This window comes from Peromyscus leucopus, chromosome 3 (assembly GCF_004664715.2).
Source record: "Peromyscus leucopus breed LL Stock chromosome 3, UCI_PerLeu_2.1, whole genome shotgun sequence".
Lineage (NCBI taxonomy): Eukaryota > Metazoa > Chordata > Mammalia > Rodentia > Cricetidae > Peromyscus > Peromyscus leucopus.
Window position 1 is genome coordinate 147,943,297 of NC_051065.1, and position 18,393 is coordinate 147,961,689.

At 46.3% G+C, this 18,393-nt stretch overlaps 1 protein-coding gene across 3 annotated transcripts in view; it reads left to right on the plus strand.

The window, feature by feature from the left end:
- Slc2a3 (solute carrier family 2 member 3) overlaps positions 1-18,393 on the plus strand; it is a 68,334-nt gene that overhangs the window by 39,945 nt on the left and 9,996 nt on the right. Inside the window, exon 1 of one of the 3 annotated variants that reach the window (XM_028857817.2) lies at positions 15,849-16,216. The exons of the other annotated variants lie outside the window; for them this stretch is intronic. Coding sequence (XP_028713650.1) covers positions 16,202-16,216 — 15 coding nt within the window. The 5' untranslated portion in view covers positions 15,849-16,201. Of the gene's footprint in view, positions 1-15,848; positions 16,217-18,393 lie in introns of those variants that run through there. 3 annotated transcript variants of the gene reach the window in all.

Genomic DNA, 18,393 nt, shown 5'->3' on the forward strand with positions numbered 1-18,393 from the left:
TCGGGCCTACTGGAGAGTAGCATTGTCCTCTCGGCTCTCTGTAGTGGCTCTACCTCTGCTGTCAGGACTCCTGAGGAGACAGCATTGCCCCGTGGACCTGTGTGCCTGGGCCTGTGGTGGGAGTGCGAAGACTGATCATGCATCCCTTTGGGAGTCAGTATTCTCTCGAACTGAAGGATACTTACTGCCTATTCTTGGGTGCTGTTGTCCCATTCTGTAGAATTCCAGACATTTGATAGTCTTCCTCTTGTCTCATCTCTATCCCTGCCAGTACAAGGTGGCTCATCTTTAGTCTTTTACTTTTTAAAAAATTGTTGGGACAGAGTCTTACTATGTAGTCCAGGCTGGCCTTGAACTAGAAATCCTCCTGCTCCTCCCAAGTCCTGAATTATAAGCATTTGCCAACACACCCAGGTAGTCGTTTTAAGAAATAGCAGACACAGGAGAACCTGATGATCAAAGAAGCCGTAAAACAAAAAACCAGAGTGAAACACCCCAATCACTGAGACTATTCCTACCCTAGCCCCAAAACCTGGCATGATATGGAGGGCTAGCCACCTGTAAGATGGACGCAGCCACAAGCTCACTGAACCCAGACATTTTACACTGCTGCCACCGGCCTGTGGGTCTCTGATGGACCAATTGAACTGCCAGATTCTCCAGTTTGCCCTGGAGTATTATAGTGCCCTGTTCATGTGATTAACGAAAATAAAAGTGTTATGAATTATTGCTCGGGGACACGGGGGTATCCCGCGCATGCAGGGAACCATGCTGGCATGCTGGGCAGATGCAGCGGTGGGTTAGCAGGCGACACACTCCATGCAGGCATGGGGGCATGGCAGCAGGGGGACAGTCACAACCAGACACTGCAGCCACGTGGAAATGCTTTATTATAATAGAGAGACGAAAAGAAGATGGGAAGAGGAAAGAGAGAGAGAGAGAGAGAGAGTGACCGAGAGGAGAGAGAGAGAGAGAGAGGAGTTTTTCCTTAAGAAGCTGCTTCTATGTCAGGACGCAGGGCAGCCCTAAGGGGCGGGTCACTTATGGACAAAAAAAAAAAAAAATTGAAAAAAGGAGAAATTTCTTCAGCCAAATAGCCACTTCATTATAAATGGGAAAAACAATATTGAGACAGGTTTGTTTTGTTTTTAACCTTTTTAAAGGATTTTAAAAATTTTTCATCTTTATGTTCATTGGTATTTTGCCTGCATGTATGTCTGTATGAGGGTGTCAGGTACCCTGGAACTGGAGTCACAGACAGATGTGAGTTGCACATATGTGCTGGGAATTGAACCTGGGTCCTCTGGAAGAGCAGCCAGTGCTCTTAACTGATAAGCCATCTTTCCGGCCCCTTAAACTTTTAAAAACAAAAATCTGTCCATTTATAGTAAAGTGTTTCTTCCTGGGAATTTGGCAGAATCACATTTTTTGTAGACATATATTGTTGTTGTTGTTGTTGTTGTTGTTGTTGAATATATGTGAGTGTTTGTATGTGTGGGGGCTGTGGAAGTCCATTGTTCTCTTCATGTATGTCCCAGGAATCAAACTCAGGTCATCAAGATCAACCACAAGGGCCTTTACTGAAGGAGTTGTCTCCTTTACCCCAGAATCACCTTGAACGTCCATATTCTCACTAACGGTCTCTTAAGGTGATCGAGGCATTCCCAGCACTACACAAACTTTCTAGCCTCTCCCATTGCCCTCTGGAAGGATTTCTTGTTGTTGGTTGTTTTGTTTTTGAAATAGGCTCTCATGGTGTAGCTCTAGCTGTCCTTGAACTCACAGATTCATGCAGGCCTTCACTACACCTGAACCCTACTTCTTGGAACGAGTTCATCACTCACCAAATAGACGAATAAATTCTTCGATTTGAGCAGGAAATCAACTCACACCATTCTAGGGGCTGGCGAGTCTGCTGTGTAAAATGGTCGGCGGGCAGGCTGTAGACTCCGCAGAAGACCGGGTTGAGGTCGGCTACCTGCTAGCACAACTCTTCTTGCTCATCAAAGACCAGTCTCTCATGCTCCTCAAGCCTGGTTAGTTTGACTTTGTGGAAAACAATCTGCTCTATTCATAGCCCACCCATTTATATCCAGTCTCATTCAAAACACTCTCGTAGGAACAGCCAGAGTAATGTTTCACCAAATACCTGTTTGGTCTGTTTTTTTTCACTTGCATTGCCTTAATTTTCTGGTAACTCTATGAGATGGACATTATAACTGTGAATATAAATACTGAACCTAGGGCCTGTGGGATGGCTCAGCAGGAATAGGCATCTGCTGCCCTGTCAAAGGACCTGAGTTCAATTCCCAGGACCCACACGGTGGAAAGAGAGAACCGATTTCACAAGTTGTCCTCTGACCTCCATGTACTTGATGTAGCAAGTGTATATGTACACACCTATGCAAGCACACAAAGTAATCAAATAAGATTTAATAAAGATAAAAAAATACTAACTCTACGAGAAGCCATATTTGGTGGCAAACACCTGTGATCCCAGCACTGCAGAGACGGAAAAGCAAGGAGGATGTTTGTATGGCTCTGGCAAGGAGGGTCCAAAGCCCCTGGACCTTGGATGCTCTGCCCTCATAGGTGAAAGTTCCAGGTCTACTTCCAGACAAGCTGATGGCTACAAGAGAGAAGACCCCTGTCTCAAAAAATAGAAACACTTGGTCTCCACAGTTAAGATTATGCACTGTGTGGTGGCTCACAATAGCTTGTCACTCAAGTTCTCGGAGATTCAATGCCTTCCTCTTGAACCCATATTCACTTATACAAACACACACAAACAAAAACAAATACATATATGTATACACACATACATACATATATATATATATATATATATTAAAAATAAACACATCAGCCCGGGCAGGGGTGGCACACACTTTTAATCCCAGCACGTGGGAGGCAGAGGCAAGCGGAACTCTGTGAGTTCAAGGCTAGCCTGGTCTACAGAGCGAGATCCAGGACAGGCACCAAAACTACGCAGAGAAACCCTGTTCCCCAAAAATACAAAACAAAAATCAACAACAAACAACAAAACAAAACAAACAAACAAAAAACACATTGGAGTGAGTCTTTAGAATCTAACCCAAAGTTTTCTCTGTGCTGCTAACCTTCCTGGAAGAGTTGGCACACTGGACTGACAGGGGTGTTAAACTGCTGATGAGCTTCCTATAAGGTAACGGTTTCCACATTTGTGTTCCGACATACATGCCCAGTTCCCCCTTGGTGACCCATCCTCCCAGCTCTTCCTTGGTCTCTGTAACCTTATCTTTCTTTCTAGAGATGTTTAGGCTACCATACTTCAGCATGTTATAATGATTCAATAGTGTGATAGAATCAGTTTGATTTCTGCCAAGTATTAAAATGTAGCCAGTCCAGGGGCCAGAGAGATGGCCCAATGGGCAGGGGCATTTGCTGCTGAGACTGAAGACCTGATCTTACATGGTGAGGGGAGAGAACGGACTCCCGTAGGTTGTCCTCTGACCTTTACATGTATTCCATAACACACACACTCCAGCCCCTATGAATAAGTACAGGGGGGAAATTTAAGCAGCCAGTCGAGGGCTAAGGATATACCTTGACTGGTAGCATGACTCATGAAGCCCTGAGTTTGATCTTCAAGGTCACATAAACTGAACACAGTAGAATACACCTGCAATCCCCCTACCTAGGACATAGAGATCAGAAGTTCAAGGTCCCTTGGCTACATAGTGAGTTCAAGGGATATATGAGACACTGTCTCAAAAAAAAAAAAAAAAAAAAAAAAAAAAAAAAAAAAAAAAAAAAAAAAAAAAAGAAAAGAAAAGAAAGAAAGAAAGGAAAAGAAAAGAAAGGGAAAAATTGAGCCAAGCTAGTAATTCCAAAGAAGTTGGAAAGTAGAGGCAGGAAGATCAGGAGTTTGAGACCAATCTGGAGAACATGAAACCCTATCTCCAAATATATCTATGGAGAGAGGTGTAGTTCAGTTGGTAGATGCTTGCCTAGTGCCCATGAGCCCCTGGGTTCAATCCAGAGCACCACATAAAAACTGGAAACAACAAAGCAAAGTTCATGACCCAGGCATGACAGCTCACAACTGTAATCCTAACACATGGGAGGCTTAGTTTCCAGTTCAAACCCAGCCCCTGATACATGAGTTCCAGACCAGCCTGGGCTTACAGAGAGAGCCCTTGCCTGAAGAAAAAGAAGTGGTAATGAGCAAGTTTATTGTCTGCTTGAGCAGAGCTCAAAAGGTAATTGTGGGATGACAAGAAGGTTTGGTGAGAAAAGCCTTTACCTTCAAACCTGAGGACTGCTGTCATAAATCTGGCCGGGTTCTTATAATCCACCGCCCCCCCCGCCCCCAAACAAAATACTCCTCCAGCACAGGTGACAGAGACAGGAAAATCTCCCAGGAGCTCACATGTGCAGCAGATAAAACAACAGGAGAGGCAGGTGGGTCTCTGTGAGTTCCAAGCCAGCCTGGTCTACATAGTGAGTTCCAGGACAGCCAGGGCTACATAAATAAACTTTCTCTCAAACAAACAAACAAACAAACAAACAAACAAAACCCGAAGCAAAAGAAAAAGAAAAGAAAAGAAAACAACCACTACCACCACCTAAAGCAAGCTAACTTTATAAAGAATTGAGGTGAAAGCCTGGACTAGTTCTTGCCTAGAATCCCAGCATCTGAAAATCACAGCTTAGAAGTAGAGCACTTCCCAGCGAGACCATAGGTTTAATCTCCAGTACTGAAACACATAAGTAAAAATCAATAAAACGTTAAGTGTTGCTAGTATACTTGTGACCTTTAGGAGTGTTTATGAAGAGCTGGAGAGATGGCTCAGTGGTTAAGAGTGCAGGCTGCTCTTCCAGAGGTCCTGAGTTCTAGTCCCAACACCTCACAACTGTGTGTAACTCAATATCCAGAGCATCCAACACTGTCTTCTGGCTTTTGTGTATTCTCATGTATTTCTCATATCCTATATCCCTAAAAGGATTGACTTATCCAAAGTGAATCCTTTTTAAGCAAAAACTGTAGCTTGGCTATACCCTTAGCCCTGGGAAGGGACATTTTTGAGACTTCAGTAAGTCATTAACTTTATTTTATCCTTCCTTTGATCATATTATATAGTTAGATTATAGCTTAGTTAGAAATTCAATATTCTGGGACTGGAGAGATGGCTCAGCAGTTATGAGCACATACTGTTCTTCCAAAGGACCCAGGTTCAATTCCCAGCACCCACGCAGCAGCTCACAACTGTCTGTAACTCCAGTTCCAGGGGACCCGACACCCTCATACAGACATACATGCAGGCAAAACACTAATGTTCATAAAGTGAAAATAAATTAATTTTTAGGAAAAGAAAGATTAAATGTTCCAAAGGATATACAGTTATAGCACATGTTTTATTCATCCGTTTCATCATTTTTGGCCACCTGTTGCTAATCTCCATGGATATAGGATAAAATCCCTTCCCAAAGAGTACTTGCTTGCAGTTGCAGGAAGTAAATAATTGCTGTGGGTTTTAATAAGCACTACACTATAGGGACATTTGTCATAGATAGTGGCACAAAGAAAATCAGATCTTAGTTTTGTCTGGAAGGCTGCCCTGGGGCAGTGGTCCTCAACTTTCCTAACGCTGTGACCCTTTAATACAGTCCCTCGTGTTGTGGTGACCCTCAACCATAAGATTATTTCATTGCTACTTCATAACTGTAATTTTGCTGTTATGAATCATAATTAAATATCCACTATGTGATCCTGTGGGAGTCATGACCCGCAGATTGAGAACAGACGCCCTAGGGGAGGAAACTGATGACCAGATATGGAACTGGGACTCAGCCTGCTGGGGAGGCTGTTCAGGATGAAGGACACAAAAGAGTGAGACAGAGTTATCAACTATACTGTGTCCCCAAATTCATAACTCACTACCCAGAATATGAATCAAAGCGCCCACGTATCCTAGTGTTAGAGATTAACGGTACGAAATATTGTTTTAGATTTTCATTTAGTTTTACGTGATGTGTGAATGTCTTGCCTGAATGCATGGTAGGCAGGCATGTGCACATACACCACATGTGTGCCTGTCAGATCACCTAGAATTGGGGAGATCACCTAGAATTGGGGGTACTGGTGGTTGAGAGCCACCATGTGGGTACTGGAAATTGAACCCTGGGCTTCTGTTGTTGTCGCTGTTTTGTTTTTCATTTTTTATGTGCATTGGAGTTTTGCCTGTATGTCTGTGTGAGGATGTGGAGTTACACAGTTGTGAGCTGCCATGTGGGTGCTAGGAGTTGAACCCGGGTCCTCTGGTAGAGCACCCAGTGCCCTTAACTGTTGAGTCACCTCTCCAGCCCCTGATACTAATATTTAAAAGTACAATAACTCATTTAAATAAAATGTAAAAGGAAATTTTCTCCTTATTTAACTACTTATTTCTTCTATTCTCATCTCATGTGTAGCTCAGGCTGGCCCCAAGCTCAAGGATTCCTCCTGCCTCATCCTCCTGAGGATTACACAGTTCCTTTTTTTTATTTTAATTTATTTTATATGTACAAGTGTTTTGCCTGCATGTATGTCCATTCGTGCATCATGTGTAATAATGCTTGGTGTCCACAGAAGCCAGAGAGGGCATCAGATCCCCTAGGACTTGAGTTACAGGCTTTTTTTTTGTTGTTTTTTTTTTTGTTTTTTGTTTTTTGTTTTTTGAGACAGGGTTTCTCTGTGTAGTTTTGTGCCTTTCCTGGAACTCCCTTTCCTGGAACTCCCTCTGTAGTCCAGGCTGGCCTCGAACTCACAGAGATCCGAGTTACAGGCTTTATAGGCAGTTGTGAGCTGCCGTGTGGGTACTGGGAGTGGAATCCAGGTCCTCTAGAAGCAGCCAGTGCTCTAGAACCATCTTTCCAGCCCCAATGTGTTTTATTTATGTGTGTATGTATATGTATTTGAGCGCCTGTGGAGTCCAGAAGGGTAGGTCAGATCCCTGGAGCTAGAGTTACAGGAAGCTGTGAGCCACCTGATGTGGGTGCTGCGAACTGAACTCTGGTCCTCTAAGAGAGCAGCGAGTGAGTGCCCTTAATCAGCGACCTTCTCTCCAGCCTCTCCCGCAGTATTCTAATGCCTGTGAGTGACAGGTATTACTACTATAAAGCAAAAGTACCAAGCTGGCCATGGTGGCACAGGTCTTTAATTCTAGCGCTAGGGAGGTAGAGGCAGGTGGATCTCTTTGAGTTCAAGTCCAGCCTGGTCTACATAGTGAGTTCCAGGACAGTCAGAGCTACGTCGAAAAACAAAAGCAAAACCAAAAAACCGAAAGGATCTCTAGATGGCAGATTTAAAGTCTTACAACTTACTACAAAAAAAGTTAGGAAGTGGAAGCCAGGTACCTAGCGAGTCCGAGGCCAACCTGCACTCTGAGAGAGGGTGGTCGGGAGATTGTTGCTATCTGTATGCTCTGCTATTAATTCACCAGCCACCAAAGCTTTCCATATGCCAGATACTACAAACTGTAAAACTGTTTTCAAATTACGCCATTTTTTTTTTTTTTTGGTTTTTCGAGACAGGGTTTCTCTGTGTAGCTTTGCGCCTCTCCTGAAACTCACTTGGTAGTCCAGGCTGGCCTCGAACTCACAGAGATCCGCCTGGCTCTGCCTCCCAAGTGCTGGGATTAAAGGTGTGCGCTACCACCGCCCGGCAAATTACGCCATTTTTATTGTAAAATTGCCCCCCTCTACATACACACACACACACACACACACACACACACACACACACACACACACACGTATCAGTTCTACTACTTTAATAACTATTCAACCACTCAACCAGTCCTTAATACGTGGGAATAGTCATAACAAAAAGCAAGAAACATTGCCCATCTCTTCAGCATATTGGAACCTGTCAGTCCTGAGTCAAATGCTCATGTCGATGAGGTCTGTGAGATCTTTTGAGGCATTCAGCCCAGTGGATGACTTAAGTACTGATGAAGATGGAAAGCCAATTATAGACGCAACCTGGTTTGAGGCTAACCTGGTCTACATTGTGAGTTCCAGGCCAACCAGGGCTACATAGTGAGGCCCTATCTCAAAAACAGACAATAACAAAATAAATTTATTATTTTAAAAAAATCAAAATGAACAATTTACTACAAAATGCCCTAAAACTGCCTTCGCTTCTGTATGTCCAGCCCCTGTGGTCAGCCAGCCGACTGGGATTTTTGGGCATGATGGTGACGGGTGAGGGTGGTACAGAGTCTTCCGTTTTCCCTTATTCTACTGTTACTGTCTTCTTGGTTTTGTCCTCTGTGGCCAAGCACTGGGTGATCCAGTGAGCCACCACATTGGGCTGACGCTTGGTCTTGTCCTGTTTTAAATTATTATTATTGTACGTGTGAGCTTTGTGTGCATGTGGAGGTCAAAGGTCGCCTTTGTTCTTGCTGCTCTGCACACTCGGGGTTCACTGTCTCTTGAGCTTCCAGGCAGGTTCTCCCTTTCTCTGCCTCCCATCCCCGCTTAGGAGTGCCAGGGTTGCCGATGCTGATTTTTATTCATGTGTGTATCTGTGCTTGTGTGTGCATAGGTGTCTGCAGAAGCCAGAAGGTACTGAATGCCCTGGAGCTGTAGTTGCAGGCATGCGTGAGCCACCTGCTATGCGTGCTGAGGATGGAACTGCAGCCTTGAGCAAGAGCAACAGCACTCTTACAGCAAAGCCCTCTCCGGGTTTGGTGCTTTTAGGATTCCGGGGATGGAACTCAGGTCATCGGGTTTCCACATTAAGGACTTTTGTCCACTGAGTCATCCTGCAGGCGGGGACTGTGATTTAAATTTTAAAATATGACGCAGAGATGATGAACACACTATTTAACAGTATCAGTCCACTTTCTGTTGCTATAATAATATACTTGAGCTATATAGCCCAACCTAACCTGGGATTCTTGGTCCTCCTGCCTCACTCTCCCAAGGTCTAGGACTGAAAGCCTGACTTAGAAAAGGAGTTTCGGGGCTTGTGAAATGGCTCAGAGAATAAAGACACTTGTTGTCAAGCCTGACAGCTGAGTTCAATTCCTGGGGCCTCGTGGTGGAAGGAGAGAAAAGACTCCCAAAAGTTGTCCTCTGACCCCCGAAAGATGTGTGTGCTGTGGCGCGCACACACACACACACACACACACACACACCAATAAAGTGCTGGCCCAGGCTTTGCTTCTTAAAGGTCTCACTTTTCTAACATCACTACACTGGACCAGGCTTCCAGCACAGGAACCCCTGGAGAATGCACTTATCCGCCCATGGCACACAGTAGTCAACTGTGCAGAGTTCCAGGGCAATCTTGACTCATCTTGGAGCTCTACATACTACGTTGTGCCACACGGGATGATTTTAACATGCTAATTGTGAATGTGATGAATTTGTCTCGAGAGTCTTCCATCAGCACCGTTAGCTATTTGTTGCTAGCGCTCTGGACATGTAGAGTTAAAGAAAGCCTGCGTGCTTTGGTGTAGGTTAACACATTTATTTCTTCTCAGCCAGCTTTACCCTAGTTCTCTGACCCAGAAGCATGGCTGCATCACTTTGCCATTGCCAAATGCTTGGGTAGAGTCTTAAGTTACTACTACATAAACTTGTTTGCTCATTCATTCTGTTTGCTGTTCATTCATATATATCTAGTACTGTGTAAAGTACCTGAGGATAGATAAAAGGTCCCAAGTCTCTTGCTTTGAAAGTGTGAATTAGGGTGACGAGGAAGAAAAAGTAAGGACCCGGGAACAGATGGAGAAATCGGCTTTCTAGTGGAGGTGATGTCTCAGCCAAAACATGGGGTCACTCCCGCCCCCATGGCAGCACACACTTGCAGTCCCTGTACTCAGGAAGCTGACCTGAAAGCATGTTTTCCCTTGAGTGTACATTCTAAATTCCCGGGATAATGTTAGAAGCGTGCCAGTGAGTCAAGAGCCGACCTGTACCGTGTACCCGCATCTCACATGATCACTGAATGCTTGAAGTAGGGCAAGTGCAACTGAGTGACTTCTTTAAGTTCATTTGTTTGTTTGTTTATGGTTTTTCCAGGCAGGGTTTCTTTGGAAGCCTATTCTAGAACTCACTCTGTAGACCAGGCTGGACTGCACTCACAGAGATCCACCTGTCTCTGCCTCCCAAGTGCTGGGATTTTTTTTTTTTTTTTTGGTTTTTCGAGACAGGGTTTCTCTGTGTAGCTTTGCGCCTTTCCTGGAACTCACTTGGTAGCCCAGGCTGGCCTCGAACTCACAGAGATCCGCCTGCCTCTGCCTCCCGAGTGCTGGGATTAAAGGCGTGCGCCACCACTGCCCGGCAATGCTGGGATTAAAGGTGTTGGGCCACCCAGCAAGTTCATTCAATTTTTACTCAAATTCATATGTAAAAACAGGCAATGTGGTGGATGAAACTAAAGCAGTGTGCAGAGTAGAAGAAGCTGGGCAGAGTGGTGCACTGGGGAGGAGGAGCTGTGAATTCCAGACCAGCCCTGTGAGACTGTGTTGGGCAGGGTGTGTGTGTGTGTGTGTGTGTGTGTGTGTGTGTGTGTGTGTGTGTGTGCCTACAGTAATGTAAAACATTTTTGTAACACAGTCGTTACTATTATCATTACATTCAGATTTATTTGTCTATGGGGTGGCACACTCATGCCAAAGTGTGTGTGTGTGTGTGTGTGTGTGTGTGTGTGTACAACTTTCAGAAGCTATTGTCCATCATGTGGGTCCAGGTGATGACACTCAGGTCACTGGGTTCAAGACAAGTGCCCTCACCCAGTGTTCTTAACCTCTGAGCTGAGCCATCTCTCCAGCCCCTGCTGTTACCATTTTCTTTCCTTTTTCTTTTTTATTTTATGTGCATTGGTGTTTTGCCTGCATGTGTGTGGGGGGGGGGGGTCAAATGCCCTGGAACTAGAGTTACAGACAGTTGTGAGCTGCCCTGTGGTTGCTGGGAATTGAACCTGGGTCCTCTGGAAGAGCAGCCAGTGCTCCTAACCGCTGAGCCATCTCTCCAGCCCCAGTAGTTATCATTTTAAAAGGGCATTTCAGGCTGGGACTACAGCTCAGTGGTAGAGTACTTGACTAGCATGTATATGCAAGGCCCTATATTCAGTACCCAGCATTGGGGGAAAAAAGAAAAGAAAAGAAAAAGGACATTTCATCTTGGTGTCTGAAACCTGAGTGTTCCAACTGAGGTGCACTGTAAGCGTAAAATAACTCACTGGATCCTGAAGGCCTGATACAACAATAGAAAAACAGATTAGGAATGATTTTTACATGGGTTACATATTAATAGGAGAATTTTGAGGGCTGAGAGGGGTATAGGTTTGCCTAGGATACATGAGGCCCCGGTTTTAATCCCCAGCACCGCAGAGAACAAAGGAGAGAGGAGTGAACCAGAGAGAGGATTTGGGACAAGTCAGATGGGATAAATACTCTCTAATAAAGTTAACCTGTGCTTTTCAGTTGGGTGTGTAAGGCTGCTGGAATGTTTTACACGGTGGCCCACGGATCTCTAGTCAAAGGCGCTTTGAACCTAGGCCTTCCTGAGTAATCGCTGAAGATGTTTTGAGTAGATCGCTGTGATTTGAATTTTAGCTTAGAGTTAGCCCTACTTTGGAATTTGTTCCTGGAGACTTTGGGACAGGAAAGATCCGCGGCAGTGATGAGAACCAGCGGGCTGGAATTCGGTCTTCAGGACCAGTGGCAGTAATGAATGGTTTAAACACAGTGTCAACAGGGCAAGCAGCATTTCTCAGATTTTTCCTTTCTTCACCCCAGGGCTTCTTTTCTTTTCTTCTTCTTTTTTTAAACAGTGTTTTCAGATTCAAAGTGAATTATGGGGACACCTCACCTGGTAGAGAAAGATTAAAATCAGACAAATAAAAGCATGCGCACTGCTGTTTGTGCGGAACGGTACGAATGCAAATAGTGTGACCTGCGCAGTCTTTAGAACAGTCCCGGCTTGTGTTCCCCGGGCCTGCACAGGGCGCGTTAAAGCCTGAGTGCTCTTTTGGAGGATCCTTTGTCCTCCTGCTTAGCTTTCACACTAACAAACCTCAACACAAACTAGCAGGGGGCCGGACCGAGGTTTACACTCTGCAGGTGTCTGCATTTGGAACTGATACCCGGCCATTGTTCCCATTGTCCCCTTTCTACTGAGCACACCTCCTTTGCTCTTAGCTCCCAACTGGGTACATTTTAAAAGGTCCCTTCATACTTCCTCCTCTTTCATATCCAGCAAAGACAGAAGAGCTCACAGAGATCTCACAAGCAATCTAAGGATAGGTAGGTGTTGTTAGCGCATGCCAGCCAGGAGGCCACTGCGGTGCGCTCCGTCCCTCAGGGTTGGTCTCCCTCACTGGGCCTCCGAGTTTACAGTCTCTTGGCATCCACTCCCGAAGTGCACCAAGGACCCCAGGCAACAGGTGGCATCCACTCCCACAATGCACCGAGAGCCTCAGGGAACTGGTCACAGTTAGGGCTCTTATCTGTTGCTCAAGATGAAGATCTAACTTGGACTCTGGCTCAGGCCACGGTAGGACAAGGCTTTGGGCATCTTTGCAGCCACTGGCTCAAACAGCATTTGTCTCAATTTGTTGAGCACATTTTAAATTCACGAGTTTCAGCTGAATTCCAGCTGTGATCTTTAAAATACATGAATTGCGACAGGTAGAACCTTCTCTGGCACCACCCAGCACTTTGCCCGTTTCAGAGACAATCTTCAGCTTTGGAGTACCTGTCACTCCTAAATCACCAGCCCATTTCCACCCTCTGCAGTACCTCTAAAAAAGAAAATGTTTAACCTTTATTTTTTTTTTCAATGCATTGTGGGTGTTTTGCCTACATGTATGTCTGTGTATCACGTGTGTGCAGTTTCTGGAAAGCCAGAAGGCATGAGATCCCCTAGGACTAGAATTACAGATGGTTGTGAGCCAGTACCAGGCCAATTTAAAAAAGAAAAAAAGGAGAGATAGACAAAAATAAAATAAAATGAAAGTAGTCCTGAATTTTGCCAAAGAAAACAGGTCTCGGGTCTATCTCCCTTTCACACTGCTTCTTTCTTTTCTTTCTTTTTTGTCTGTTTTTATTTGTTTCAAGACAGTCTTTCTCTGTGTGGGCTTGGCTGCCCTGGAGAAGGACCAGGACCCGGTTTGCTTCAGTACAACCCCTCAGTCTGGATTCTCAGCCACAAACCGAAGCTTTTTTTTTTTTTTTTTTTTTTGAGACAGGGTCTCTTTACGTAGCCTGGAAAGGGTCTCTATGTAGACCAGGCTAGTCACAAACTCAGAGATCCTCCTACCTCGTCCTCCCTGAGCGCTGGAACTAAAAGTATGCCTCACCACACCCAGCAACATTGCTTATTTCTTAACCAAGAAAACAATATTCTGTTACAGGCTTCAGGCATCTGAGAATTAATCCTCCGCAGGCTCTTTCTCTGCATAATGTTACACCAATTGAGAACAGGCACAATCTTGGACCTTCACAACTCATTCATTTATTCCTCCAATCAGTGTAGGCAAAGAAGGAGCAGCCTCTGGCTGCTTTCCACCTCTGTGGCCACATCCCTGTGCTCTCAGGAAGAGAGAACAAGAAACAAGGAGTTCAGACTCCAGTCCCACGATGTGGAGGGCTGGCGGCCAGCCCCAGAGTAGAGCCCAGTCTGTGGGAGGCCCAGAGTTTTGTGCCCCTGGCAAGAGTGGAAAAGAGATATTTTGATGCATAATAAATAGAAATGAGAGGGAGAAAGACAGATAGACATCATGGTTCTTACAACAAGCTACAAGGCCGGCCATGAACCTCCTGTGTTCTTTATCATCACGGAAGGCTACTGGCCTTGAAGAACTGAATTATTAGTTTGTTCATTTCTATGAGACCAGCAAGGAGCCCAGACTGGCCTGAGACTAAGGATTCTTCTCTTCTGAGAGGTAAGACTTCAGGCATGCCACTGTGCCTGCCTTGAATTGTTAATTCTAATAAAATCAAATTTTTAAATAATAAGCCTGGTGGTGGAGGGGCACATCTTTAATCCCAGTACTCTATCCAGGAGACAGACAGATCTCTGAGTTCAAGGCCAGCCTGGTCTACATATTGAGTTCCAGGACAGCCAGGGCTATACAGATGAACCCTGCCTCAAAAAAAACACAAAAGAAAACAAACAAACAAACAAAAAGAGGACAACTTTGTGGAGTTGGCTCTCTCTTGGCACCATGTGGGTCCCAGGGTCGAACTCAGGCTTCTCGGCAAGTGCCTTTACCTGCCGAGCCAAAGTCTTGAAAACCCTTATTATTTCTAACACGGCTACAAGAAAATGCAGTGTTACACAAATGGATGGAATCTATTCCCACCGGCCGGCACTGGCCTTGGGCATTGTTTTTCCTTTGGCTGCTAAATTCAGTTGCTGTGGTAATTAAAGGGGCTTCCGACTCAGTGCCTCTTAGACAGGAGAATGGAGGGAGGAGAGAGGGGTGCAGGCTCGGGAAGGTTCTCTTGGATGTCACCTTCCTTCCACTCAGGTGCAGAGCGGATTCGGGAAGGACCCTCGTTTAAGGAGAAAATGGCTGGGTTTGCTGGAGTCCAGCCAGTCAGCCTGGATTTGGGGCCACAAACCAAAGCTGTTGAGTAAAGATGCTTCTCTTTCCTCGTGCATATGCCGAGCTCCCCTCCCCCACCATCTCCTGCGGGGAAGGGTTGTTTCTCCAGCCAGTCAGAGCCGGAGCCTCAGCCACCCACGTGTCTGTCACAAGCTCAGCGCTTCCCCGGCTAAACTCACCTGAAATCCCTCCTGCCTCCTGCTGGCCATCACTGACCTCCCTGCGCTCTCTTTTCTCCTACCCAGTTTTTTTCTTTTCTTGTACAGTGTGGTAATCAGATATTTTTTCTCATGCTTGTCTTTCAAGAAATGCACAGTCCCCAGTGAATAGGATTTTAGCAAACATTTCTTATGTGAGAATCAGTTGTCCTTGTCTATTGACTGCCTGATTTCTGGGGCGGGGGTGGGGTGGGGTGGGGATAAACTGGGGCCTAGGTAACTGCTGTACCACCTCTACCCCTCCTCTCTCTCCTCTTCCTCTTCTTCCTCTCTCTCTCTCTCTCTCTCTCTCTCTCTCTCTCTCTCTCTCTCTCTCTCTCGACTGGTTTTCTCTGTGAGTGGCTGTCCTGGAACTCACTCTGTAGCCCCAGCTGGCCTCTGTCTCCCGAGTGCTGGGATTAAAGGCATGCGCCATCACCGCCTGGCTCTCTCTATTTTTTATTCTTCATTAAAGACCCAGAACGTACTCAGCAAATATCTGTTAAGTTGAATTGGATGTTTGTTGTGTTTCTAGATGCTATAAACCTCAGAACAGGTGAGGGTAAGCTCAGAACAGGTGAGGGAGTGGTAGAATTCACAAGGGGTGGGGGAGTGTAAGTAAGGCATGCTGTGGTGAGGAATTGGGGCCGTGTACCTCACTGATCTCCTCTTCCTGCAGCCTAGGAGCTTTGGTCAGGCTCCAAGACATCCAGGCTACCTTCACAACTGGACAAATCATTGCCAGTTTACTCGGGACAGGCTCTCCTTTCCCTTCAAGATTGCACCCCCAGCCTGTAATGAAAAGGCAGCTGACAGACGCAGAGGGTCCTGGATCCTCTGCTTCCCACTCCGTGGATGACTTTCAGCTGACGGCAGCACCCACTCAGCTCTGCCTTAGATAGATTTAGCTTTTCTTCTCCCTAGACTGATTCTGTCCCCAGCGCCTTCAAATTTGCCCGCCCTCCAAACTTTTCAGTGTTTTTTTCCGTGAAACAAAAAGGTTGTCGGCTCTTGTAAAGGGGAAGGAATTTGGATGGGCTTTAAAAAAAAAAAAAAAAGAAAGACAGAACCACAGGGAGGATGTGGTAAAAAGCCAGAGGAGGGGGGAAATTGATTGCTTGCGAAGGCGAGGGGGCTGGGGGAAGGAGCCGTGACGATCAGATAACAGAGGTCACTGAATTCCGGAGGTTAGAGGTTAAAGGCTGGAAGCGGGGGTGGGGTGGGCGAGCATGGAGGCTCCACCCTTTGCAGAGATTATAAATAGGTAGGCTGGGCTTCTGGCTGTGGTCCTTGTGATGGTCCTCAAGCCCTCTGACTGCTGCTGAGGACCCAGAGAGCTTGCTGCCGCGGACTGGGAAAGGTGTCTCTGGAACCTACCTCTAGATCGTCCTTAAGGCTTGAGAAGTAGATTGGGACCATGGGGACAGCGAAGGTAAGAACTGGTTATTTTTGTTTGTTTGGGGTCCTCACAAAGGCAGGTCTTGGTGCCGATTGCCATGCCCCAGTCTCTCCTAAGTCACCGAGCCATCCGGAGGGAGGCCTTTTCGTATCGGCTCCAGCATTCGCTGCTGGTGTTACCGTTACTGTTCTGTGCATCTCATACCTGATGAGGATTCTCCCGGGCACCTCCTATCATGTGAAAGTCACCAGAGAAGCTGTTGGCGTCTCGGGTGTGTTTGATGCAGCTGTGACGAGACTGCTGAAGGCAGAGAGGACAGGGGCTGGGCTTGGCGATGATGAGTGGGTCTCGGAGCCCGCAGGAAGGCTCGGGAAAGCGTTAGACCTTGAGAGGACCTGGGGTTGGCTTAGGCTTGCTCAGCATCCAACCATCCCCGAGTACTGTGGAGAGAGAAGTCCGGTTGTCCTTACTGTGGTCGCGAGTGTAGGATGTATCTTACTGTAGTTGAAGGAAGCAGTATTTGTAAGGGAAAGGGCATTTTCACGAAGATAATTTATTTGGAAATAAGGTGAATTAGCAGCGGGGCGTCGGGGAAGGGGGAAGCGGGACAGTAGAGGAGATGGGAAAAGAGGCTTTTACTACAAGGAAAAGACTTTACGGAAAGCCTGGCCGGGATAGACAGCACTTACCACTGAGGCTGGGCGGCTGCCGGAAGGTCAACTCTGGTATAAGCTCCCAGCCTGCCACTCGGTGTGACCTTAGAGAAAAAAAAACTTAAGGACAGTTGGAGAGGTTGTGGTGGGCAAAGAGGCTGGCCTCAGACTCCAGTTTGAGTTACCCCTGCCCATTTGAGTGATCCCCAGCAAGGTGCTATCTGCCTGATTCCATTCTGCTAAAAATGGCTCCTAATATTGTGTTCGAAATGAGCAGACGCTCTGCCCAGCTGGGTGGAGGAGAATAGTGCCATATTTAGCGAACAGGAAGACTCTCGAGAGGGCCCCAGGATGTTGCTGGTTGGTTACATAGTCTAGAGATAAGAGCAGCCCGGCCCTAGGTGCCCATCAATGGATGAATGAATCAAAAATAGCAGTTGTGATACACTATGGAGTATCAGTCAGGTGTTAGGAAAAATGAAGCCAACCTGGAGGAGGCAGAGGCCAGTGGATCTCTTGAGTTCTAGGACAGCCAGGCCTACACAGAGAAACCCTGTCACCAAAAAAAAAAAGAAAGAAAGAAAAGGAAAGGAAAATGAAGTCATGACACTTTTTAGAAAGCTGAATGGAACTGGGATGGATGTGAAATAGACCAGGTACAGAAGGAAAAACGTGTTTTTCAGATATGTAGAACTTTAAAAAAAAAAAGGCTGGGCATAGCAGCTCACAACTATAATCCCACACTTGAGAGACTGAAGCAGGAGGATTGAGGAGTTGAATTTGAGATTAGCTTGGAATACAAACTGGAACCTTGTCTCGAAAATCTAAAGGGGGTGAGGGAAGATGATCTGAGAGTGGAAGGGGGTTATTGGGTGTGTGAGAGGAGAGAACACAGTCATCTGTGCCATTAGCTCGTTCTGGGGTTCTGCTTTTGATTTTCCAATCCCTGTGGCCACGCTGTTGCTACCTGCTGCTCTGGCCTCTGCAGTCTGGGGGACGGACGGGAAGAGCACACCGAATCCAGCTCTGCAGAATGGCTAATTTTTAGGAAACTTAGAGCTGTCTTAGCTTTGCCTTTTATACTGTGGGGAGTTTTGGGGTTTGCTGTGTTTTAAGTCCAAGTCACACTGTAGCCCAGGCTGGCTGTGAACTCATGGCTATCCTCCTGCCTCAGCCATTGCATGCTCTGCACTCAGTTCCTTATTGCAGTTTCATGCCTGCCTCTGTCTGGTGCAGTTTTGCTTGTTGTCTTTAATTTTTGAGACAATGTTTTGCTATGTATATAGTCCAGGCTGACTGAATTCGTGATCCTATGGCTTTGGAATTACAGACGACGTGCACTACGCCTGGTGCCCAGGCTCTCTCTCCCCCTCCCTCTCTCTTCCCCCTTCCCCCTCCTCCCCCCAAGACCCCCTTCCCTCCTTTTTCCCTCCCCCCTCCTCCCCACAAGACCCTCCTCTGCCTCTCCTTTTGAGACAGATCTCACTGTGTAGCCCTGGCTAGCCTGGTACTGGCTCTGAAGACCAGCCCAAAAGAACTGACTCCAGTTCCTCTAAA